The 27,472-nt window shown below is 42.8% G+C and overlaps 2 protein-coding genes across 7 annotated transcripts in view; both read left to right on the top strand.

The window, feature by feature from the left end:
• Positions 1–25,583, top strand: part of LOC125413352 (apolipoprotein L2-like) — a 57,749-nt gene extending 32,166 nt beyond the window's left edge. For 2 of the 3 annotated variants that reach the window (XM_087898925.1, XM_087898924.1), the window contains exons 2-3: positions 14,597–14,786; positions 23,875–25,583. In XM_087898925.1, coding sequence (XP_087755051.1) covers positions 14,597–14,786; positions 23,875–24,697 — 1,013 coding nt within the window. In that variant the 3' untranslated portion in view covers positions 24,698–25,583. The remainder of the gene's footprint in view (positions 1–14,596; positions 14,787–23,874) is intronic. The other variant, XM_087898926.1, reaches the window with a different exon arrangement.
• LOC125413349 (apolipoprotein L3-like) overlaps positions 1–27,472 on the top strand; it is a 107,356-nt gene that overhangs the window by 32,117 nt on the left and 47,767 nt on the right. The window lies entirely within an intron of this gene.

Here is a 27,472-nt window from a genome sequence, read left to right as displayed (position 1 = left end):
CTTGACTCTGCCTATTCTCTCTTTATATCTCTGTTCAGATTTCCCTCCTGGGTTTAATTTGCCCTGCCATAGGCCAACACAGCTTCTTTCTTTATTAACCAATGATAATAAACATATTCACAGCAAAGAGAGGGGAATCCCACATCATCTCCCCTTTTCTGTCTAAATAAAAAGGAAGGTTTTAACTTTAACATAGTAAAATTACATATTACAATATTTCATTGTGAATCTAAAGTTTTATATATAATTTCTCTTTTATCATAACTAAAGAAAACTTTAACTGTCTTCAGCTTCATCAAAGACCCCAGAAGGATAGACTATTACCTAAGTAAACAGGAAGTGCTTTGCAAGCAACTTTCAAAACTCTAGAATTGCCAGACACATCTTGATACCTGGAGAGTCACTCAAAGTTCTTCTGTAACATTGGAGCATCCATCTTCAGCATACAGGCCCATAGTATCTGGAAGACTTTTCCATGAAGCAGGGAATTTGAAGATCTGTTCTGCCTTGTAATGGCAAACAAAGTTCGTCAATTGCTGTCTTCTGTGTACTGCAGAATGTCTAGCAGTTTCTCCTGTGAAACAGGAATACTGATGGACTGTTTCACCTTCTATTCACAAGTTTAGCTGTTATTTTTCAATGGGCCCTGCATGTCCAATTCATACAGCATGCCATTAAGCAGTCCAGGCAAGATCGGCTTCTTGCTCAAATGGTTAGTGTTATTACATTAAAGGCAAATTCTATAATGAGCTCCTTAGATGTCCATCAACCTCTCTAAAGTAACTGGTGTTGCCAGAAGCAGACATGTCTCACTGTCAATAAAATTATAAGTTCTTAAAATCTTTTAAATGCCATAATCTGTAGGTCTTTGAAGTATTGAAGATTATCTATCTAACTAAAATTTATCTCTACATATCTAGAAAACCTAACATGGCTACAAGTTTGATTAATATAAATGACTATCTATTAATCCATAATTTTAAATTTTACATTACATTTTTAAATGAGCTATATAAACATAATACCTTAAACAAGAGTAGGAATATAAATATAATAAAATTGACCTTCAATTTGTATCAATAAACCCAAGATCCATAACAATGCAAAATATTCATCTCTATATCATATGCCATCTTTTCCTTTAGAAAGACCTTGACTGTGACCATTAACATTTATAATCAACTCCTTTTAAATGAAAATAATTATTTATAAGCAATCACTTTAGGAATTTGGGCATTGTTTTCTCCAAAATGCTTTCTGCTGGTTGTTGGGAGACGTATTTTTAGGGTACACAGAGACCTTTCCGGGGTTTTGTTCCATCAAATCACATTAGCATGTAAGGAATCCACAGGTTCTCATCTTCGGTGGAAACAAAAGCAGAACCTCTTTTCCAAAGTAGCATACCCTTAGAATCAAATTTGAAATCAAGATATTTTTAACATATATATGTTGGTTTGGCTTAGCAGCCCCCAGAATCAAAGGTCTCTCTGCAGTCAAAAATTCAAAGAAAACAATAATATGCATAATCCAGACTATCTGTGTATTTTCCATCTTTATTATATTACTTTTTATATTGCTTTTCTTATATTACTTTTACTGTCTCTTTAAAGACTTTGTTTTACTTTTTAAAACTATTTATTTCTTTTTATAGTTGTCTGTCCTCTTTTTCCTCTTGCTCCCAAGCCTACATACATTCTTTTTTTTTTTAACACACTGTGTCTCGTTTAGATTTTTTATATCTGAATCTATCCTATTGTGTATCTGAAGCCCTTTTCCGACCAGGAACATTTTTTAAAATGGTAAGTAGTGTGGTCACAATGGCCCTAGATGCTGGTTCTGCCTCTCTTGGTCTTTCAGTATGGTGGAGTCATGTTTACTGCCAGCTCTGGGACTGCTGGGTGAAAGCCCTGCTCACCACCTCAACTCTAGGAAGCACCATCCTACACATAAACTTTTTTTTGTCTTTGTAAAAGCTAAATCTATCACTCAGCACCTTGTGCAGCCTACAAATGTCTCTGTGCATGGCAGTGGGAATCCTCCATGGTCTTCTGACTAGCAGACCCAGTCCCACTGCTTGCCCAGTCTGGGAGTGCTGAGCCATGCTCTCAGCTATGCTCCTACTGACCCCAAGTGAGGATAAAAGCACCTAGACCCAAAGTGGGTGATGGGCATCAGCCCCACATTGGGTGACATTTTGTAAGCGGAGCATGTGTGTTCATTTCCTAGCTGCCCAGACCCAAATAATTACACTAAAACTATATTAATTACAACACTATTTGGCAAATAACTCAGGCATATTTCTAGCTAGCTCTCACATCTTAAATTACCCAATTTCTGTTAAACTATGTATCACCACAAGGCTGTGGTGTACAGGTAAGGTTCAGGTGTCTTTCTCCTTCAGTAGTTACATGGTGTCTCCTTGACTCCCCCTAATCTCTCTATATATCTCTTTTCAGATTTCTCACTTGGTTTTATTCTGCCCTGCCATAGACCAAAGCAGCTTCTTTATTAATCAATGATAATAAAAAACATTCACAGAAAACAGAGGGAAATGATCCACAAATACTAGCTCTTCCTGTGTTCTTTCCTCTGGTATCATCAATTCCATTTCTTTTTAATGTTTTGTTAGTTGTCTTTTTTTTTCAACACAGGGTTTCACTTTGTAGCTCAAACTTTCCTGGAACTCACTAGGTGGATGAATCTGGTCTGGAACTCACAGAGATTCACCTGCTTCTGCCTCCTGAATGTTGGGATTAAAGGTGTGCGCCACCATGCTGGTCTGTATTTCATTATTGTTAGTTTTTAAAACTGATGTTACTAACTTTTGTCATTGTTGAAACTAATGAAAACAGATTATTTTGCTTATAATATTGAATATTTTGCCTGGAAGAGAGTTAGAGTGGGCAACTCACATCACAGCACACAAAAAAAACAGTAATATGAAAAAGCAAAAAAAAAAAAATTCACCAGACCCAAAGACACATCCCAAGTGCCATCCTGTGTCCAATCAGGCCCCACTTCCCATGATGCCTAGCCTCAGTCTTTGAATCACTCCTGCACTCAGAGCACTTAGGATTCACTTATATCTGGGAACTCCCTCACAAACCATGAAAATAAGGGCTACTGATCTCTGAGATATTTATTAATCTAACGGATTGAATCTCAGGATTAATAACTTAACATTCCAGTGTCGAAAGTCAAGTTTGAGGCTGGAGAATGGTTTAGGGGCTAAGAGCACTTGCTGCTCTTGCAGAGGACATGAGTTCAGTTCCTAACACCAACATCACATTCACAGCAGGCTGTAACTGCTGCTCCAGGGGATCCAAGACCCTCTTTGGTCATCACACACACACACATGGTGCGTAGACATACATACAAGCAGACAAATATTCCTATACATGAAATGAAAATCAAGGAAAAAGGTCACATTCAAGGACTGGGCCACAGGCACACAGTAGATGGATGCCATCTCTGCTCTCTCCCTCTTCCTGGGGACGAGAGACTCACTTTCTAACTGTTCTTAGCTGAAAACTGTAGTGAAGGTGCTGCGAGCAGGCCTGCTTTTCATTCTGCCCGGCTCCCGCACAACTAGCTTAGCCCCAGAAATAACAACACACAAATTGTATTCATTTAAGCACTGCCTGGTCCATTATCTCTAGAGAGTTAGTTACTGACTAAATATCACATCTTGATTAACCCATTTCTAATAATCTGTGTAGCACCATGAGGTGTTGGCTTACCGGAAGAGATTCAGCATGTCTGACCTGGTGGCTGGCTCCATGGTGTCGACCTCACTTCCCTTTTTTCCAGCATTCTGTTCTGTTTACTCCGCCTACCTAATTTTCTGTCCTATCAAAGGGCCAAGGCAGTCTCTTTATTAACCAATGAAAGTAACACATAGACCCTCCTCCATCATTTCCCCTTTTTCTGTTTAAACAAAAAGAAATGTTTTTACTTTAACATAGTAAAATTACATAGAACAAAACAGTTATCAAGCAAGAATTACAGTTACAATATTTATATCTATTTTATCTTTATCATAACAATGGAAAACTATAACTATAACTATAACTAACCATTCTTCAACTCCATCAAAGACTCCAGAAGGATATAATATTACCTAAGTAAACAAGAAGTAAGCAACTTCTAAAACTCTAGAAATGACAGAGACATCTTGCTGCCTGGACAGTCACCCAAAGTTCCTCTGTACTGTTGGGGCATCTATCTTCACCCTACAGGCCCATAGTATCCAAAGACATTTCCATGAAGCAGGAAATTTCAAAGGCAGATCAGTCACTATCTGCTGTGTCCTGCAGAATGTCTCGCAGACTCTTTCATGAATCAGGAACCCTGAAAGATCATCTCACCTTTAGGCAAGTTCAGCAGTCCTCTCTCTGTGGGTTCTCTGTGTCCAGTTTATACAACAGTCCAGGCAAGAGCAGTTTCTTGCCCAAATGGCTATCAAACTCCATAAGGAGCTTCTTCAATGCCCATCTTCCTCTTGAAGTAGATTGGTGCTACCAGGAGCAGATGTGTCTCATTGTCGTGAAAAGCCCTAAGTTATTAAAACATTAAATGCCATGTTCTGTAGTCTTTGAAAGATATAAAGAATGCCTGTCTTAAATATATTTATGTACATCTAGAAAATCAAACTAACATTACTACAAGCTTGACTATTATCGATGATTATCCATTAACAACTTATATTTCCTAATTATACATTACATTTTAAGTGAACTACACAATCATAAAACCTTAATCAAGATCGGAAATACATATACATATAATAAACTTGACCTTAAAATCCATACCAATGCAAATTATTCATATCTATATCATATCCCCCTTTAAATGTAAAAGAACATTTATAAGCAATATTTGGGAATATGGACGTAGTTATTTCTCCCCAAACTTCTTCCTGCTGTATAGGGGCGCTATTAATCAGGTCTTTCATGGTATAAACTTTGAGCTAGATTCATCTCAGTCAGCAGTTGAGCAAAGTAATTTCTTGAGGGTGTTCATAGCAACCTTTCAGGAGGACGGGGTCTATCATACCATATTGGGATAGAAACAATCCACAGGGTCTCATCCTCTGTGAAAACAAAAGAAGGACTTTTCCAAAGCATCATAACCTTAGATCCAAATTCTGAAGTCAAGGTATTTTCAAAATATCTATCTTGAATTAGTTCAGCAGCATTTATAAGCAAATATCTTTTAGCAGTTGTTGCTCCTTCCTCAGCATTCAAACAATTCAAAGAGAGCATAATAGCATACAGTATCAAGATTCTCTGTGTATTGTCCATCTCTATGCGGCTTTATTTTAACCTCTATTTCTTTTATTTTTACTTTTACTTTTTGAGACAGGTTCTCTGTATATCTTTGTCCTGGAATAACTCTGTAGACCAGGCTGTCCTTGAACTCACAGGGATCCCTCTGTCTCTGCCTCCCCAGTGCTGGGATTAAAGGCATGTGTTTTAAAGGGGTATTTATTTTGGGGGGTAAAACTTACATACACCATAAACCGTCAGGAAGGGAGCCTAGTCGCTGGAGCAAGAGCCGGGAGCAGGAGCCGGAACCAAGCGTTGGAACCAAGGGGTCGAGAGAGGCTTGCCGCTCTTCTTTTAAAGAGAAATATACCCCGCCCCAGTGGGCTGGTATTTCAGCGGCTATTGACTGATGGAGCGGAAGGCACTCCCGCAGCACTGTGGGCTCATGCTTCAGCGACTATTGGCTGAAGCAGCAGAAGGTACTCTCGCAGCACCTCCCCCTTTTGTTTAAGTAAGAGAGTTCTAAGCCTACTATGAAATTATATACAGTAAGTACAAACCTATAAAAATATATACAATAAGTACAAATATCCTATTCTAACTAGCTAAAGTCTTGTATAATAAATAACTTGGCCAAGTCATGAGAGGAAAGTAGCTACATTTATCTAGTCTTCAACCCCATAGAAGATCCGAGAAGGGAAATAATGTTACCTGAGTAATTAGGAAGTGCAATCAAAGAACTTCCAAATCATGCAACAAATCATAGAGACAACTGGCTACCTGGGCAATCACCAAAGACCTGTTTGCAGCGTTGAAGCAACCAACTTTGACTAAGGCCTAGAATAACTGACAGATTATTTTTAACAGGCAAGAGATTTTTCAAAACCATCTTACCCTGTCTTGGCAAGATTTAACAGTTCTGTTTATCCATTTCTGGATTTTATCCATTTCCAGATTTTAACAGGCAAGAGATTTTTCAAAACCATCTTACCCTGTCTTGGCAAGATTTGACAGTTCTGTTTATCCATTTCCGGATACCATGTATTTGTCAGTAGTTGAGGTATGGGCAGTTCCTTGCCCAGAGGCCAGTTTTGTCAAGAAGACAAGCTCCAAGTGGAGTGTCTTTGGTGCTCAACAATCTCTCAGGAATAAGTCGGTGTTGCCAGGAGTGATTATGTCTCACTACACAGAACTCTAAGATTAAATTAAATGCCATTTTCTACAGCTCTTCGAAGAGGTTGAAGACTATTTATATATAATCTCTATGTATCTAAAGAACCTGATTAGTCTAACCATAAATATGACAGACATAGATGACTATTGATCTACAATTCTTAACATGTATCTAACTTAAAGACTAAGAGAATAAACAACTGTGCAATAAATGAGGACAATGACCTCCAAATGCAAACAATAAATATCAATACATAAACAATATATGAGTATCTTAATCAGAGGTAGAAATGTACACTGCAATATGGTATACATATATCAATACAATATATATCAATACATAAAAAATGTTTTAAACAGGTAGAAGCATGCATACATACAATATTCAATATATGCTGATGTAATTATCTATAAACAATAACTCAAAAATACCATTATTATCTATCCAATTATCTTTTTTTTTCCAAAAGATCCCTGAGCTTATAAAATTCCTTTCCCAACTCTCAACTGTATACTAATTATAATCAATCCCTAAATATTGTTCCTAAACCTGAGGACAAACTTTGCTGAGAGAGGGGACATCGTCCTCTAGAATTACTTCCAGCTGTCATGGGGGTGAGGTTCTTTCTGGAGGATCCTGTGAAAGTAAAATGATGGTTAAATTTCAAGATCAATGTCTTTTAAAATTGCAAACAGTCTCTGAGTATTTTGTGGGGGTCTGGCCAGAATGTTGTACAAAATGTGCACCATTTCAGCTAACCAAGTTGGAATCATCTGTGCAGCTGATACCCGAAACAGGACTTGTAGTAGCACTATCAGTATCATGACGTCATATCAACCGAGTGGAGTTGTTGTTATGGGGGTCCCATCTTCTTCCTGGAAACTTTAAATGTCAGTGCAGAAAAAAACTCATTGTTCATTGTGGAAAACGTAAACATTAATTATATAGACATATACAAACATATATTCAATGAAAGGTATGATAGACATATTCAATGAAAAGTATGATAGATATGAAGAAAAGCAAAGATGTTTTCTAAACTCGTATTTCTTTCTGTCTCATATCATGGCTCTTGACATAAGACAGAAACTCCAGAAACTCTGGGTTTTTCTCCTAACAACAGGCTTGGAATTAGAGAGGGACTGAGCCAAGAGTCCAACTCCAAAACCAGCTCTATAAATTCAGAAATATGATTTAGTATATTCCAGAGCTTCATACTCACAGAACCTATTCAGTTTTCTTGATAATCCATATTGGGTAGTTATTTTTCCATCTGTCAGTATTCAAACATCCAGGGTCCCTTGAATTTTTCAAGGACGAGTGTTTTCCTGTGGAGACAAGAACAGAACCCTGCCCCCATTCTATATTTTTCTTACCACCTGTATGGTCATCATCATTGTAGATGCTGTCATTTCTCCTTTCCAAGAGGTTTCTTCTCTTCAAATCTAACCTTTATTAATTTTGATGGTATCCACAATTTTTCTTCTCCTGTGGAAACAAGAGCAAAACCTCTTCCCCAACGTAGCACATCTCCTGGCTTCCATTGAGAGGTCAGCACATCCTTGATATAAACCGGTTGATTTAGTTCAGCAGACTTTTCCATTATCCAATGTCTTTCTGCCGCTGTTGTTCCCTTCTCATTAGCGTTAAGAAAATTCAAGGTTAATAAGGCATTATGTAATCTATTTCTGGGGGCTTTTTCCACCCCTTTCTGTTTATTTAACATATCCTTTATAGTTCGATTTGATCTTTCTATGACTGCTTGACCTGTAGGATTATATGGTATACCTGTAACATGCTTAATATTATAATAAGCAAAAAACTGTTTCATTTTCCTAGATACATAAGCTGGACCATTAGCTGTTTTTATTTGTGCAGGTATACTCATAATGGCCATAACTTCTAATAAATGTGTGATTACTGAGTCAGCTTTTTCTGAGCTTAAAGCAGTTGCCCACTGAAAGCCTGAATAAGTGTCAATGGTGTGATGTACATATTTTAATTTTCCAAATTCTGCAAAGTGGAACACATCCATCTGCCAAATTTCATTCCTTTTAATACCCTTTGGATTAGTCCCTGCAGGCAATGGTGTTTGGTTATAGAAAGAGCAAGTAGAACATTTCTTTACAATCTCCTTAGCTTGTTGCCATGTAATAGAAAACTCTTTTTTCAAGCCTTTGCTATTGACATGATGTTTTTTATGAAATTCAGATGCCCGCAGCACACTACCAATCAATAATTAATCAATATCTGCATTACCTTGTGCTAGAGGACCTGGCAGACCCGTATGGGATTGGACGTGTGTTATATACATAGGGCAGAGCCTGTTCCTGATCTTGTCTTGTACCTGGATAAACAATGAGGTCAGTTCTGTATCATCAGGTATAAATTCAGCAGTTTCAATATGCAAAATAACTCTTTCTGCATATTGTGAGTCAGTAATTATATTAAGAGGTTCTTTAAAATCCCTAAGCACCATAAGGATGGCATATAATTCTGCCTTCTGGACAGAATCATAAGGACTTTGTTCCACTTTACTCAATTCTTCTGATTTGTAACCTGCTTTCCCTGATTTATTAGCATCAGTATAAAATGTACGGGCTCCAGTTATTGGAGCATCATGGACAATTCGAGGAAGGATCCAAGAAGTTCTCTTTATAAAGTTAATTCTCTTGCTTTTTGGGTAATTGTTATTGATTTCACCCAAAAACTTAGCACAAGCTCTTTGCCATGGTTCATTGTCTTCCCACAACTTTTTTTTTTATCTCTTTAGCAGTGAAAGGCACTATAATTTCTGCTGGGTCTATACCTGCTAATTGACAAAGTCTCAATTTTCCTTTTATAATCAATTCAGAGACTTTTTCCACATAAGTTTTTAATTTTTTACTTGGCTTGTGTGGTAAAAAGATCCATTCCAAGATAATATCATCTCTTTGCATCAAGATTCCTGTAGGAGAAATTCTGGAAGGCAATATGACGAGAATACAACTAAGCTTTGGCTTTACCCTGTCTACATGAGCCTCCTGTAATTTTTCCTCAACCATTGTCAGTTCTTTTTCTGCTTTGGCTGTTAATTCTCTGGGACTGTTTAAGTCTTTATCACCATTCAAGGTCTTGTTTAAATGAATTATTAGATCAGGTGTTATCCCAACAGCTGGTCGTAGGCTGGAGATGTCTCCTAATAATCTTTGAAAGTCATTAAGAGTTCGTAACCGGTCTCTCCTGATTTGTGCCTTTTTAGTCTTAATTCTTTGTAAACCTATTTTATAACCTAAATAATTAACAGAATCTCCTCTCTGAATTTTTTTCAGGAGCAATTTGCAATCCCCATTTAGGTAATACTATTTTTACTTCTTCAAACAGCCTTTCTAAGGTGTCTTTGTTTTGATCAGATATCAAGATATCATCCATATAGTGGTATATTATGGACTTAGGAAATTGTGTGCATATAATTTTCAATGGTTGGCTTACAAAATATTGGCACAGGGTGGGAGAGTTTAACATTCCCTGTGGGAGGACGGTCCACTGGTACCTCCTTGCAGGCTGAGAGTTATTATAAGTAGGCACTGTGAAGGCAAACTTTTCTCTATCTTTTTCTTGTAATGGTATAGTGAAGAAACAATCTTTCAGATCAATAACTATAAGAGGCCATCCCTTTGGTAACAGGGAGGGCAGAGGAATTCCAGATTGCAGAGGGCCCATAGGTTGAATAACCTTGTTGATAGCTCTAAGATATGTCACCATTCTCCATTTACCAGATTTTTTTCTTAACAACAAATACAGGAGAGTTCCAAGGGCTGGTAGAGTCTTCTATATGTCCAGCATCTAATTGCTCTTGTACCAGCTGTTCTAAAGCCTATAACTTTTCCTCAGCTAAAGGCCACTGTTTAGCCCATATTGGTTTCTCAGTCAACCATTGTAGAGGCATGGCTGTTGGTACCTCTGAAGGGCCATCAATTGTGTTGTGTTCTTGTATAGCTCTAATGGCTGGTTTCCACCATCTGTAATATCTTGTAATATTGTCCTCAGAAATATAGGCTCTGGAAGCAGCAGGAATGTTAATTTGGGTATTCCATTGCTGCAATAGGTCACGATCCCATAAATTCACTGCAATATTGGCTACATATGGCCTTAGTTTTCCTATTTGTCCGTCTGGACCTATACAATTGACCCATCTTGTGCTTTGTCTTACTCGAGGTAGGGTTCCAATTCCTAAGAACTGAATATCTACCTCCTGAAGAGGCCAATGCGGATGCCAAGATTCTGGAGTAATGATACTTACATCCACACCTGTGTCCAGTAAGCCAATAATAAATTTGCCATTTACACACACTCTTAGCTGTGGTCTTTGTTCATTTATAGAAGTCTGCCAGAATACACGTTTACTTTGTCCTCTTAGATTTCTTGATTCATTCACCACATTTAACTCATCCTTCAGGCTGTTATTGCTTTTAACAGCAGGCATGGGGCATTCTAATTTCCCTGAAGAGGCATGTTCTCTGCAGTGATCGGAAATGACTGGACCACATTTGCCATGGGGGCCTGCGTGAGGCCCCCCATTGAGTTTCCCGATGGCAACGGGTTGCCCTGTTTATCTCTTGTTGACCTACACTCATTCGTCCAATGCCTGCCCTTTCCACATCTCCTACATAAACCTGAAGGCTGAGTCCTCCTATTCCTGTTATTCCTAGAAGAGGCATTATATCTGGAATTCCATTGTCTGCAGTCCCTTTTCATGTGTCCCATTTTGCCACAATGAAAGCATTTTGTAATTTGATGTCTCCTTTTACCTTTGGAAATTGCTTCTTGCACCCACGTTTCATTGCCATAATCAAATATATCAACATTCATTGTATGTAAAACCCATTCATCCAAAGGCGCTGATCTGATCTTTAAAGGCCCCAGGATCCTTTTGCATTCTACATTGGCATTCTCATAAGCCAAAGACTCAATTACTATATTTCTTGCTTCTGGATCAGGTATCCCTATTTGTACAGCCTTAGTTAGTCTTTGTAAAAAGTCACTAAATGTAGGTACCAAGGTCTTTTTCCCTTCTTCCTGGCGATTCGCAGGGCCATGTGACCTCTGGCTCCCTGGAGATTCTGCACTAGCACTGGTTTGAGGGGATAGCTTAGGAAGAACCTGGCTCTCTTTGTTATGGTGATTCCGCCTGTAATCAAGGTTCTAGCAGTGGGCCCATAGCCTGCCTCCCCCAGCTGATTCTGCCTGAGGCGCCGGGCCTGTAATCTCCTTCTCCTGCTCCTGATGGGAGGAGGCCTTGCCCTTTTGATCCCCCTTGCCCACTGGTATAAATACCCGACTTGAGTCTAATAAAGTGGCCATTTACTCTTGGTAAGTGAGCAAGGTCTCTTTTGTGTGTGTCTGTTTTAAACCCTCAGGACAATCGTCCATTCTCGTGGGCCCGAGTTCGGGAAAGCGCGCGCCTGGATTGGGTGTGGGTATCCACAGGAAGGCGGGGTCCTACAACTAAAGGGTTCTCTCTGACCCTGTTTGACCCTGATATACGATTCTGCTCTCTGACCTGAGTCTTGAACCCTGTCCCAGGCCCTTAGAGCTGCTGTAGCACATAGGGATAAAATGTTTTCATCATAAAGAGCTTGTTCCTGAGGATCAGAGTAAAGTCCTTCCCCTAGAATTTGATCTAGTGAAACCTCAATTCCTTTCGCTGATTCTTGTTGTTGTAAAAGTCTGGCCTCTTGTTTGAATAGGCATTTGAAATGCCATAAAGGTCCATTCTCGAGGACAGCTGACGTTAATTGATTCCAATCTTGAGGGGTGGCCCTGCTGCTCAGAGCCCAGGATTTTAACATCTCCCTAACAAAGGATGAATGTAGTCCATAATTCACAATTGCTTGTTTAAATTCTTTCAGATCATTCATACGTATAGGCTCCTATGTATGTTCTTTAATGACATTAGGGTTTTTGGATCTGGTTATCTTTTCTGACGTTATTACTGGAAAGGCAGGTATAACTCTATGTAGACTGAGAGTTTTTTGAGGTGAATGTTGCCTTTCTACCTTTTGCTCCTGTTCATCAGAGTCTATGATTTCCTCAATCTTATTAAATCTGCTCACCATTGCCTTCTGTAAGTCCTGAATCTCCTGTCCAATATTATGCTCCAAAGCCTTCATTAACAATTCTAAGGCATGGAGCTTGTCTGTCAGAGACACTATTTCCTCCTTGGACACAATCGCCTTCATTGATAATTCTAAGATGTGGAGCTTGTCTGTTAGAGATACCATATCCTCCTTGGACATAATCCTCATGGCATGGACTGTGCCTTCTTGTATGGAAATCCTGTCAATTAATATATCATAACCTTTTGATAAAGTCCGATTTTCACATTCAGTGGTTATAATCCTCTCAGCTAATGTTTCAGCACTTACAGTCATGGACTGGAGGTTACAAGTCATTTTGGTTGTCCCCTCCTCCAGAGCAGTGAAGCTCCCTTCTAAAGAAGCAATATCAGACTGTACCTTCTTGATATTTTGGTCAGTCGACCGAGTCATAACAGACAAAGATCTAGTCTCCTCCTTGAGAACTCCAAACTCTGATCTAGTCTCCTCCTTGAAAACTCCAAACTCTTTTTTGAGGAGGTTGGTGTCAGTCTGAATTGTCCTTAAGGTTTTAATCTCTGCCCTCAGCATTGTGGATTCAGTCTGTAAATACTGTATCATTCTTATAAAATAGCCAAACACCAGAAAAGCGACAGATCCCAGGAATAACCAAGTAAGAGGAATATCAGAGGCATCCTTCAGAATATCCTCCATAGCACGATTAAAAAAACCATTGAACTTTTGGATAGTAATATTTTCTGACATTTTCAATCAAAAGAAATTGTACTTGTATGTATGTATGTATGTATGTATGTAAGTATGTATTTTCAACCGAAAAGAAAAATCTTATCTGTAATGACCGTTGCCTGCCAGTAGGTGGTAGGGGCGCACCTGAATCCATGTGGCAATGGCGTCAATCCAGGAAGTAAACTCTAGAATATATACACTCAAATCCAGAGGTTGAGTTCACAGATCGTGTGCTCCGGTGCAGGTCGAGCGCTGGACTCAGCCGGGCGGTGGGGAAGACAGTGCCCAATAGGGGTAGCAGAAGCCAAAAAGTTCCCTCCCCGATCCAACCGAGGTCGGGGCCAGTCGGGAGCCAGTAGCGGTGTGTGGCTCTGGTTGCTTGGCCCATGCCACAAGGGGGGAAAAACCCACACGTTCAGGCGCCAGATAATGGCGAATCAATCCCACACCAGTTATATTTTAAAGGGGTATTTATTTTGGAGGATAAAACTTACATACACCATAAACCGTCAGGAAGGGAGCTTAGTCGCTGGAGCAGGACCGGGAGCAGGAGCCAGAACCAAGCGCCGGAACCAAGAGGCCGAGAGAGGCTTGCCGCTCTTCTTTTAAAGAGAAATATACCCCGCCCCAGTGGGCTGGTATTTCAGCGGCTATTGACTGACGGAGCGGAAGGCGCTCCTGCAGCACTGTGGGCTTATGCTTCAGCGACTATTGGCTGAAGCAGCGGAAGATACTCCCGCAGCAGAAAACCATTCGTGTCTCTGCAAAGCACCATTGCATGGCTCTGGTACATTTGTCTTCTCAGGATGCCATCACAATGGGACACTGGGTAGGTGGCTTAAAGAGAAAAGACCTCTTCTCTCACTGTTCTGGAATCCTACATGTACAATTGAAGTGTGGCAGATTGGCCTTGGGGAGCACTTTCTTTCAGGTTGAAAGAGGGAGCCTATATCTGTGCTAGCCCATGGTCTCTCTTATGTGTCTGGAGAAAAGAGAGCCAGGGAAAGGGAGAAAGGGGAGGGTGGGGGAGACAGAAAAGGAGGGAATGGAGAAAGGGAGCATCTTCTGACTGCTGTGAGGACACTAACACTCTGGGTCAGGGACCTCACTCACAACCTCACTTGCTTCCTTATCTATCTCCAAATACAGTCACCTGGGGATAAAGCTTTAACAAATGTGTTAAGGGACACAACTCAGTCCCTATCAAAAGTGACACCAGAATATACCTGAAGGGACAGATGCTCAGGAACACATTTTAAAACCTACTTCCTAAAACCATTCAAGCTCTCAAGCATGGTCCTCTAACCATATTCCCTTTCCTTCCCATCTAGAGGGGAAAGGCTTCATCATGTCTGTGATTGAGTACCTCTGGGACACAAGGAACACAGAGACCCTACAGCTCCTGCCGACTAAAGAGGAATTCGGAATACAACTTGTGGAAAGAGCTGGTTTGTCCAGTTTCTCTCCATTTAATTTGATGTTGGCTGTCAGCTTGTTGTTTATTGTTTATATTATATTTAGGTAAGTTCCTTAGATCCCTAATCTCTGTAAAACTTTTATGATTTAGGGGTAGTAGATTTTTCCAAGGACTTTTTCACCATCTAAGAAGATGACCATGTGTATTGTCTTTCTGTCTGTTTATATTGTGGATTACATTGACAGATTTTTCTTATGTTGAACCATCCCTGCATATAAGGGATGAACACTACTTGTTTATAAGTAATGATTGTTTAAGTGTTCTAGGATTCAGTTTGCCAATATTTTATCTAGTTTTTGCATCAGTGTTCTACATGGAGACTCTTTCATTGTTGCATCCCTGTGGGGTTGGGTATTCAGGTAACAGTAGCCTGATAGAAAGAATTCCATAGCTTTTCTATGTGGACTCTGGAACACAGAACTCAGGTCCACGTGTTTGTATGGCAAACACTTTACCAAATTAACCACATCCTAAGGGTGCATCTAGATTTTAAGGGAGAATTGTCTGCTATCCTCAACACATGTCACAGTCATGTGAGCGTTCACACGGGGTGACACACACCAAGAAAGATGCCTTGGTAGAGAAACCATATTCTGACATGAGTTAGCAGTCAGGAAGGTGCTGGGCTGGGCTGCTCCCCTAAGGGAAAGAGACAGAAGAGCTCTGGATGTGCATTCAGCTGGGGACTCTGGCAGACAAGCTGAGTGAGGGGCAGTGGTTAGCAGGGAGCAGGGGCACTGTGAAGCTGACCTCATGGGATGCATCTTGAGGGAGGTCAAGACTAAGACAGCAAAAGTTAAACACAGGAATTTGATTGAGTATTGAGTTTCAAAAGTAGGGCAGTCTCACAACTGACTTAAGATTCTTGACAAGTCTGGGCAGGGAACACCAACCATCGCAGGAAAGGCATGGAAAGTCAAGACCGAGCCACACTTTGAAAGTAGCTTAGAAAAGTTTAATAAAATTGATTCAAGAAAAAATATTTATCTACATAAGCCTCAGTGTCCAGAAGTTTGTCGGACCTTCACATACACAGTCCCCATGAGTGTCCTGGGGTCTCCCTCCCTCCTGGAGTTCATGTCTCTAGTGTCTAGATCCCCTGGAGCTCAGAAAAGACAGCAAAATCCCACCACATGTCACCATTCTCAGGCTTGAAATTCTAAGAGAGCTAGGGAACCTACCTATTTGGGTTTTTTTTTTTCATTCTTTCTTTCTTTTTTTCTATTACTTTATAAATAATACCTGTGAGACGCCCCCCCGCCTTGTCCAGCAAGCAAGGACGACCACGAAATCGAGAATCCTTCCCAAATCACAACTTTAATGGAGCACTTGGTTGAAAGGGGAATGGGGACGAGAGAGGGATGAGAGGGGAGAGAGAGAGAGAGAGAGAGAGAGAGAGAGAGAAACCGAAAGGCAGCCTCTTTTCTAGGGTGGAGAGGCTCAGATGCTGATTGGTTAATGCCATTCTGCTAGGGCCTAGACCACAGGACAGGCCAGGGAACCAAGGCTCTGATATGCAAAACACAAGCCCAGGTGCTCTGGCCTGCTTGTCAACATCAAAAGATCTGTATACCTCCAAGCTGTAGGACCGCTGGCACCATCTCGCCATGGGACATACAGGCGGCCCCTTACAAATACAAATCAAAATTTACACTTTCTCCCCTCCTCCCACTTTCCTCCAGCTCCCCCCCACATCCTCTCTCCACTGCTCTCCAATCCTAAGAGAGGGCAAAGCACCCTACCCTGTGGGTAGTCCAAGGCCCTCCCCCCTCCACCCAGGCTTAGGAAGGTGTGCATCCAAAGAGAATAGGATCCCAAAAAGCAAGTACATGCAGTAGAGACAAATCCCGGTGCCATTGTCATTAGACCCTCAGTCTGCCCCAATGTCAACCACATTCAGAGGGTCCAGTTTGATCCCATGCTCGTTCATTCCCAGTCCAGCTGGAGTTGGTGAGCTCCCATTAGCTCAGGCACACTGTCTCAGTGGGTGAACCAACCCCTCATGGTCCTGATTTCCTTGCTCATATTCTCCCTCCTTCTGTTCTTCAACTGGACCTTGGGAGCTGAGTCCAGTGCTCCAATGTGGGTCTCTGTCTCTGTCTCCATCTGTCGCCGGATGAAGGTTCTATGGTGATATTGAAGATAGTCATCAGTCTGACTATGGGACAAGGCCAGTTCAGGAACCCTCTCCTCCACCGCCCAAGGACCTATCTGGGGTCATCCCCGTGGATTCCTGGGAACCCCTCCAGAGTCAAGCCTCTTGCTAACCCCAAAATGGCTCCCTCAATTAAGATATCTCCTTCCCTGCTCCCAAATCCATCCTTCCTCCATCTCAACCATCTGACTCCCTCAAGCTCTCCCTAACCCTCCCCTTCTCCCTTCTCTCTCTCCCACTCCCATTCACTCTAACCCCATGCCCCCATGTTCCCAATTTTTGCCTGGTGATCTTCTCTGCTTCCAATTTCCAGGAAGATCTATATATGTATTTTTTGGGTTCACCTTATTACTTAACTTCTCTAGGATCATGAACTATAGGCTCAATGTCCTTTGTTTATGGCAAGAATCCACTAATGAGTGAGTACATACCATATTCATATTTTTGGGTCTGGATTATCTCACTCAGAATAGTGTTTTTTACTTCCGTCCATTTCCATGCAAAATTCAAGATGTCTTTGTTTTTAACCGCTGAGTAGTACTCTAAAGTGTAGATGTGCCACACTTTCTTTATCCATTCTTCCATTGAGGGGCAGCTAGGTTGTTTCCAGGTTCTGGCTATTACAAATAATGCTGCTATGAACATAGTTGAACAAATGCTTTTGTAGTATGATTGAGCATCTTTTGGTATATTCTTAAGAGTGGTATTGCTGGATCCTGAGGTAGGTTGACTCTCAATTTTCTGAGAAACTGCCACACTGATTTCCAAAGTGGTTGCACAAGTTTGCATTCCCACCAACAATGAATGAGTGTTCCCCTTACTCCACATCCTCTCCAGCATAGGCTATCATTGGTGGTTTTGATTTTAGCCATTCTGACAGGTGTAAGATGGTATCTCAAAGTTTTTTTTAATTTGCATTTCACTAATAGCTAAGAAAGTTGAACATGACCTTAAGTATCTTTTGGCCGTTTGAAATTCTTCTGTAGAGAATTCTCTGTTTAGTTCAGTACCCCATGTCCCGCGCTACCGTCTCGCCAGCAAGAACCACGCGGTACACATAGGATCCTTCTGCAGAAAAGCTTTATGTCTCTTGGGAGCTAGAGCATAAGCCACATGGCGGAGACCCAGATAAGATGGAACCCATCCCTTATAAAGGAAACAGACCCCGCTCTGGACGTGTCATTCTTGGATTGGTCAACTGCTCCCAGTCCCAGGTGAAACCTTGGGAGTAGTGGAAAATACCAACACATGTGAGCTTTCTAGCTCACCTGGCGGTGCAGCGCCATCTATGGTGGAGAGTGTGGTTGCGGCCCTCTACATCTCCCCCTAATTTTACTTCTTTGCAGAAAGGCAACTCCCTAGGAAGGTAAAGATAGAGGTCGCACTTCCCAAAATGAAAACATTAAAATGGGCTTACACGGAATCTGTCCCTAGGCTCATGACACCTGGAACCTATCCGGCCTGCCCTCTGCCAATTTTCTGGGAAAGGGAATATACGGCAAGAAACCCTTAAGCAGAGCGACTTATCTCTCAGAGAGGGCCATTCTCTGTGTGATGCTCTTCAGCTCGACAACCTTCAGGGCTAGCTAAGCCAAACACTCCACCCTGTGCAATGGACCACAGTCCTAGGGGTGCAGGAGCTGGTTGGCTTAAACCTTACTGCTTTAACATAGATAACCACACATCAGTAGAGGCCCCCTGTTCCAGGGCAGCCAGCGCTTGTGCAATAACCACTTTGTCCCTACGACCTTGGGATTTGAGTCAGCAGACCATCCAGAGGAGAAACACTAATCCATAACATAGGACTGTTCCAAAACATTTCCACCCCCACCCACTCTTTGAAGTAGGGGATGAAGGACACGATCCAGGACTGGAATTCTTCGGCCAAGCTTATGTCCACTCGCGTGGAGTTGATTGTCACAATGGACCATCTCAAGGAGGACAGCAAATCATCAAAATTCTCCTGCAAGATACAAAGACAATTCTCGGGACAAGTTAGCCACTTTTATAAAGTTCTCATATGGTACACTGGTCACACAAAAGGCTGGAGTTTTCCATACATAGCCCAATTGGGCAAGCTGCCATAAGCTATCCACCTGTTCTTTATTTTACCTCTAATAGATGTATCTATGGTAGCCTGTTGATCCAGGGCTGTAGCCACTGTGGTAGATAACTGATTGAGGGTCTTTGTTTTTTATGATATAGGCCGTGCTGTCCCAGTGGCGCCTAGGAAAAACCCAGGCCCTGTTTGTTGATATTAGGTTTAAGATTTATTGGCTCCCGTACTCCTTGCCAGTACGGTGGCCTCGGGTTCCAGAGCCCGCCTGCCATCCAAGGGCTGTGTGCGGCCCTGGACCTGCTCGCTGCGCGGCTCCCCGTGTCCCGCTGTGCGGCTCCGCCTGTCCCAGGCCAGGAAGTGGCGGCTCCACCCCCAGGCGCCCCTGCCTTCCCCGCGGGGCTAGCCTAGTTCTCTGAGGCTGTGTTGGTGGCGGAGTGTGGCGGGAGCCGACACCCAGACCGAGGCGGCACAGGCAGCAACATCTCAAGGTCCGCGCCAGAGCCGCTGCGGCTCAAGGGGCCAATGGGAGAGGCGGCGAACAGGGCCGCTTTCCTACTAGCCAACTCTCAACACCTGTGCCACAGCAAAAGCAGCTGTAAACAAACTCTCACAGACCCAGCCAACGACCCAATCACTTTAAAAATCTAAGGGCTTTTTGCATCTACCTCCCTGTGGATCCTGAAACATTAGATTTAAAACCAAATAGTTATAAGCTGCCATGTGGTCACTGGGGAATTGAACTCACGACCCTTGGAAGAGCAGGCAGCATTCTTAACCCCTATGCTATCTCTTCAGTTCCTTATTCAGATGGAAAATCTCTCGGGCTAGTAGCCAGCATTGTTCGCCCCGCCCGTTGCCCCAGGCTGTTACCTAGGATCAGCACAGCTTAGCTCAGCCAAGCGGAACAGAAGCCACTCCAGCCTCAGAGCCCCTCACAGTTTCAGGCACATTGCAAGCCTTCTGACCTGGCAGCTTGTGGCACCGTTCTCATTCTCGGTACTGCTGTGATACCCTCCAGGCCAGGCACCAACTGAGCTGGCGCGACATGCCCCCCACCATAGCCACTCAGCAATGCTCCGCCCCAGCCACCCTCCAGCCGCAGTTGCATTCATTCCGAGTCCAAACTAGTGCACGGAGTAAAGCAGAACTCAGAAGCAGACTTGCTGGTCTGAAACCACTGTAACATAAAGCTTTTGACCTTGTAGGTCAGTCTCCCCCATTCTTAGAACCACCGGGGGGTCCTTTTTTCTTATTTCCTTTTCAGTCTCCCCCATTCCACCGGGGGGTTCTTTTTCCTTACTTCTTTTTCTTACAGGCGCGCCTAACCTCTCACTGCACTCAGTTTCTGATATGCTATCCTGGACTTCCTCCAATACATTTTGTCCGTCTGCAACAACAGCCTGGCAGGATTTATCTTCTAAGCAATTTCAAAGTGATAAGAGAACTGCTAAGAAGTACCAAGGCCTCTACAAAATCTTTCCAAGGTGGAGACAAGTCAAGCCCAAAATCAAAAAGTCCAGGAATAGTCACACCTCTCTGAGCAAACACCCTGCAGTTCTGAATCCTCCTTGTGTCCAAGGGGTCTCCGGTGGTGCAAAGTTCTTCTTTTTCTTCCTCCCGGGTTTCAGCACCAGATGTCCCGCGCTACCGTCTCGCCAGCAAGAACCACGCGGTCGGTACACATAGGATCCTTCTGCAGAAAAGCTTTATGTCTCTTGGGAGCTAGAGCATAAGCCACATGGCGGAGACCCAGATAAGATGGAACCCATCCCTTATAAAGGAAACAGACCCCGCTCTGGACGTGTCATTCTTGGATTGGTCAACTGCTCCCAGTCCCAGGTGAAACCTTGGGAGTAGTGGAAAATACCAACACATGTGAGCTTTCTAGCTCACCTGGCGGTGCAGTGCCATCTATGGTGGAGAGTGTGGTTGCGGCCCTCTACAGTATGATTGAGCATCTTTTGGTATATTCTTAAGAGTGGTATTGCTGGATCCTGAGGTAGGTTGACTCTCAATTTTCTGAGAAACTGCCACACTGATTTCCAAAGTGATTGCACAAGTTTGCATTCCCACCAACAATGAATGAGTGTTCCCCTTACTCCACATCCTCTCCAGCATAGGCTATCATTGGTGGTTTTGATTTTAGCCATTCTGACAGGTGTAAGATGGTATCTCAAAGTTTTTTTTTAATTTGCATTTCACTAATAGCTAAGAAAGTTGAACATGACCTTAAGTATCTTTTGGCCGTTTGAAATTCTTCTGTTGAGAATTCTCTGTTTAGTTCAGTACCCCATTTTTTGTTTGGGTTATTTAGAATTTTAATGTCTAGTTTCTTGAGTTCTTTATATATTTTGGAGATCAGACCTTTGTCTGATGTGGGGTTGGTGAAGATCTTCTCCCCATTCAGTAGGTTGCCTTTTTGTCTTAATGACTGTGTCCTTTGCATTAGAGAAACTTCTCAGTTTCAGGAGGTCCCATTTATTCATTGTTGCTCTTATTGTCTGTGCTACTAGGGTTATACATAGGAAGTGGTCTCCTGTGCCCATGCACTGCAGGCTACTTTCCACTTTCTCTTTTATCAGGTTCAGTGTAATCAGGTTTATATTGAGGTCTTTAAACCATTTGGACTTGAGTTTTATGCATGGTGATAGATATGAATCTATTTTTATTCTTCTATAGGTTGACATCCAGTTATGCCAGCAACATTTGTTAAAGATGCTTTCCTTCTTCCATTGTATAATTTTAGCTTCTTTGTCAAAAATCAGGTGTTCATAGGTGTGCGGATTAATATCCAGGTCTTCAATTCAATTCCATTGGTCAACATCTCTGTTTTTATGCCAATACCAAGTTGTTTACTTTACTGTAGTTCTGTAATAGAGTTTGAAGTCAGGGATGGTAATGCCTCCAGGAGTTCCTTTATTGTATAGAATTGCTTTGGCTGTCCTGGGTTTTTTGTTTTTCCATATAAAGTTGATTATTGTTCTCTCAAGGTCTGTGAAGAATTTTGTTGGGATTTTGATGGGGATTGGATTGAATCTATAGATTGCCTTTGGTAGGATTGCCATTTTTACTATGTTGATCCTACCAACCCAAGAGCATGGGAGATCCTTCAATTTTCTGATATCCTTTCCAGTTTCTGTCTTCAAAGACTTAAAGTTCTTGTCAAATAGGTCTTCCACTTCCTTGCTTACTTTATGCTATTTGCTGCTATTGTGAGAGGGAATGTTTCTCTGATTTTCCCCTCAGCTTTTTTTATCCTTTGTGTACGGGAGGGCTACTGATTTTTTTTATTTTTTTGCATTGATCTTGTATCCTGGCACATCACTGAAGATATTTATCAGCTGTAGGAGTTATCTGGTACAGTTTTTGGGGTCACTTATGTACACTATCAAATAATCTGCAAATAGCGAAAATTTAATTTCTTCCTTTCTAATTTGAATCCATTTGATCTCCTTATGTTGTCTTATTGCTATTGCTAGACTTCAAGCACTATGTTGAAGAGATATGGAGAGAGAGGACAGCCTTGTCTTGTTCCTGATTTTAGTGGAATCGCTTTGAGTTTCCCTCCATTTAATTTGATGTTAGCAGCAGGAACACTCCCCACTGGCTCTGCGGTCCCCTCAGCCCTGAAGCAGGCTGTGTTGGGGGTTCTAAGGACCTCACAGAAGAAAAGTCAGGCTTGCAGGCAAAGTGGGATGGGGTAAAGAAAGCCATCAGCAGGAACAAACCCCGTTGGATGGCCAGAAAAGCTTAGGAAATTGGGGGGGGGGATTCTTCCTGTTGGGAAGTTCCGGGAGAGTGGCACTTCCAGCTGTCTGGCCCTGTGGCCACTGACTCACCTCTCTGGTGCCCTCAGCATGGGAGCAGGGTTCCAAGGACCTCGCAGATGAAAAGGTGGGCTTGGTGGCTGAACCTACCTAATTTGAATTCTCAGATTTGCCTGCCATGGAAACACTTGCAGAGGCACAGTGAGGTACCTTGGGGATGGGACCCACATGAAAATGGGGACCCAGTCGTGGTTCTTTATCTTCTACTCACAGCTGGAAGGGAACTTTGTGTGCTGTGTTTTGAGTGGAAGGGTCTTAGCTGTGAGCGGTGCCACCATCTCAGGAGTACACACAGCTGCAGTATAAGGAGTCATGCAGCTACAAAGGATGTCCTGTGCAGGGTTTCTCTCCCAGGGGTGTGCAATTAGCAGACTCTCAAATCACAAGTCCCCAAGCAAATGTGGACATCCCAAACCAGCAGCAGGTCATGGTAGGGTAGACAAGTCAGTTCCCAGTAGCTGAAACCAGGGGGCATTGTTTTATTGGGAAAAGTGTAATCTTTGGAAAACACTAACTTTCCTAAAATAAAGGTTTTTTTTTTTTCCCCAAACCTCACTTCTCTGTGTTTTAGAGTTCCTACAGAGAAATATGTTGGTAGTGGTGACATTGGTCTTGAGGGGAAGCCATCTTTATTAAATATCTATCAATAAAAATGTGTGATAAATGACTAGAGAAGACTCAGGAGTTAAGAGCACTTTGTGCTCTGCCACAGGGCTGAAGTCCAGTTCCCAGCATCCTCATGATGGCTCACAACTGTCTGTAACTCTGGGTCTAGAGATCTAATTCTTTCTTCTGCCCTCCATGGCACCAGGCCTGCAGATGGAAAGTGTACACACACACATCTGCAGGCAAAACACTCAAAGAACTGAAATAAAAATTTAAAAGGACACAGTAATATGGTTTTTAGCTCATTGTGTTCTTAACAATTAAATGTTGTGTGGTGAATCCAACCTGCTCACCAATGCAAGAATGACATTATACAGCTGTAAGACTCTCCTCCATTTCATTCACAGCAGATGCTTGTGATTGCTACAGGACAGATCTTTCCAAACTCTCTTCCTCACTGAGTTAGTTGGTCTCTCCCTTTACAGGAAAGTGAAAGATGCCTCACGTGAGAAGGAAAGGTTTTTGGAAGTTTATCCTCAGGTGAAACGGGAGCTTGAGGAGAGCATCAGGAAGCTCCATGCCCTTGCAGACAAGATTGACAAGGTTCACAGGGACTGCACCATCACACAAGTGGTGGCCAGCTCCACTGGTGCTGTGTCTGGGGTCCTGACGATCCTTGGTTTCGCTCTGGCACCTGTGACAGCAGGAGTCAGTCTGGGGCTTTCAGCCACAGGCTTGGGGCTTGGGGCAGCAGCGGCTGTGACAAGTGTTTCCACAACCATTGTGGAAAAGGTGAGCACAGCGTCGGTGGAAGCTGAAGCCAGCCAGTTTCTGCCAAGGAGCAACGACACTGAGAATGACATTAAAAGCAACAACACTGAAAAGGACATTAAAGAAGTTGTGAAGAAGAACACCCCCAGGCTTATTTCTGTAACTAAGAATTCCTTCCGGAACCTGGAAGGCATGAAGAAGAACATTGATGCCATCAAGCTGACCAAAGTCAACCCTTGCCTGGCAAATAATGCCAAGCGTCTTATGACCACAGGGAAGGTGTCAGCCAAAAACACTACACAGGTGAAGAAAGCCTTTGGAGGCACTGCGCTGGCAATGACCAAAGGAGCCCGGATCATGGGTGCGGCCACTGCAGGTCTCTCTCTTGTGACAGATGTGGTCAGCCTCATAGATGACTCAAAGCATTTGCTTGAGGGTGCAAAGGCAGAGTCTGCTGAAAAGCTGCGGCAGCAGGCTAAGGACCTGGAGCAGAAGTTGCAGGAGCTCATCCGGGTTCATGACATCCTGACTCAATGACCTCTTCCTCAGTGCAGCTCAGAGGACTGGGGGTGGGGTGTGCTGGACAGAGCCATGGACACTTGATGGCTCCTGAATGTATCCTCTTTATATCAATGCCATAACAGTGATAGTGCCTGCTAGAGGAGAGGCCACATTAAGAGAAAGGAAGCCAGAACAGAGGTGGGACAGGCTTGTGATCTCCCACTACACTTCACCGCCCTTTTAGATCCAAAAACCTCCAGCATCCCACATAAGGACCACGGTCCCAAGCTGGGGAGCACAACCAAGGCCTGACTAAGCCACAGCATGGTTGCTCCCCAGTCACACCCCCACACTGCTCTTAACAGAGGCTCACCATCCTCACAGTTCCCTGAGCTGCCATCTTTCCCACTGCTTTCTGATAGAGACTTCTCCTCCTTCCTAGTTCTGCCTAATTCTGTGTTTTTCCAATTATTTCACAATCTTACAATCAGACTCTGGGTGTGAAACCCATTTCATTCTTCATGGTTTGGTCATGTGGAGTGATGGAGATTTTGGTAAAATGCTCAGAGGATAGACAGGAAGGGATGCTGGGGACATCATCTGCAGGGTCATCACAGGTTCTTGTTCTATGTGCCAGCCGTGGGCTCTACAGCACGGAGGGGTGACAGGATGTGGCTGGTGAGTTCTGCTCTCTGCAAGCAGACTCTTGGAGGAATCACAAGGCTTAATTCCTACTGAAATTTAAAATCTGCTGTATTTGGATGAGATCTGTTGAGATGCACATGAAAACTACACTTGCTCCATAATATTTGAACAATTAATTTGTAAACAATGCAAACACCAACCTGGTCATGCTTTGTGTTTTGTGAAAATGATATCATGTGTTTTCTAGATTGTTGACTAAAGAAAGTTGATAATTGTCTCCAGATTTCTATCATCTCCTCTTTTAAAAACTATTTTCCTTATTGTGGATTAACAAGAATCCATTTTCCATTGAAATTTATACAAGAACCATTTTCCTTCTTGATCTCACCTTTCCCTTCTGGCCACAGAAACACCCTGAGGCTGCAACAATGAGTTGTGTCCCTTCCTTACCACTCAAGTGGCCTCTTCCCAAGTTCTGAACACCTGAGACAGAGAGCTGACCTGTGTACTTCTTGGGTCTTGTCTGTTAGAGGAACATTCTTGTGTCACACAGCCCCTCTGTTCTTCCTTGGAAGGGATGTCTGGCTAAGGGACAGCTGGATGTGGACAAAGCCATCGCCCTGGGGGTGCAGAGCAGTAAGAGAACTGAGCACTGGACAAACATGGAAAGAAATCTATCTGCATCATGAGCTACCTAGTACTTGCTCCTCAGTGTCAAAGTTCATGGAGTCCTCCCTACTGATGAGCCCATGTGTCCGTGTTATAGTGAACGCTGTGCCAGGCTCAGATTCTGTCCCTGAACAAACTCAGGAGCCCTCGCCAGAGCTCACCACATCCTTGACCTTGAACCCTGCACTCTATCCTGACCCTTAGGACACAGATTACTTGAGTCTGTGCCTTTGTCCCGCACTCTTCCAGGGTCGCAGGCCTCTCAAAACAACTGCACCACAGCCCTTTCAGTGAATGATCACTGAGGTGTCCAGTGTCCAGAGAGCTCCTTGCAGCCTTCCAGTCCAGGGCCACTTCACCTCCATGGTTCTGCCCACCAGGAACACACCTTCCTTTACGAAAGGGACAAACAAGCATGGTGGTTTGAGAATTGACACAGCCCATTGGCACTTCTCTTAGATACAGCATTCCTTCATGGGTGGTGAAAGTATTCTAGTAGGTAGAAGGATATTTTCAAAATAGAGATACATCTAAAAAGAAATTAAAATGAATTTCTATGATGTAATAATGTATCTCAGGTGTTAGAAGTGCTCTTAGCAAAAGAAAAGGCTATGGGAAGAGACCAGTGAGGCTCAGAGATGAGTAGAGACCCCAGAAAGGAACAGAAGAGACAGACAGGGTGAAGGAAGGACAGCGCAGAGGAGGGGCTGTGACCAGGTCTGTCCCTGCTGAACACAAGTGACAGGCAACAGAACTGCGCCTGCAGCTGCTGCCCATAAAAGAGTCTGCATTCAGTTCAGGTGTCTGAGGGTGTCCTGTGTGGGGGGAAGATGGGATGGTCCTCATGATGGACTGTGACTCCTCAGCACAAAACAGGAAGGACTCATGGTGCCCACAGCATTATAGATGGCTCTCAACGGCACGTGCTAAGTCAACACAGAGCCAACTATAGCGGGTATCACATCTGAACCCAGTGATAAAGATAAACTATTGAAATGGAAATGATGGATGAGGAGGAGAGTTGGGCAGTTGTCCTGTGTACAGGATTATCAATAGGTTGTCACTTTAAAGTGACAGACTAATCTTTACCCGATTGTCACAATGGCTCTATGAACCCATGTCTCTGATGAGTAATCAAGGATCCCTGCAAGCACACAGACATAAGTGCAGTCACAGTGGGGGAATTACAACTCTCCTCTCATAAGGGAAAAGACACAGTGTATTCTGGAGACAAATCGGAAAGACTATGACCCTGGAACAGAGATTTAGGGTACCCCAAAGTCCATCTTCCAACACGGAAACCATTTCATGAAGCTTTTATAGTACCAGAAGAAAGAAAGCCATAAATGAACACATTTACAAGATTTTTGTGGAAAAATCAGAGAGATGGTTACAGTCCTCGGATGACATCAGCCAATTTTTTTTAGCTTATGGGTTGGTGGAAGCTAGTAGTCTATGTTCACATATCCCAAATGGCTTTTATCTTAGTCACGGAGT

The sequence above is a fragment of the Myodes glareolus genome, chromosome 19 (assembly GCF_982192425.1).
Source record: "Myodes glareolus chromosome 19, mMyoGla1.1, whole genome shotgun sequence".
Classification (NCBI taxonomy): domain Eukaryota; kingdom Metazoa; phylum Chordata; class Mammalia; order Rodentia; family Cricetidae; genus Myodes; species Myodes glareolus.
Note: the sequence above shows the minus strand (reverse complement) of the source record. Positions and strands in the feature narration are given on the sequence as shown.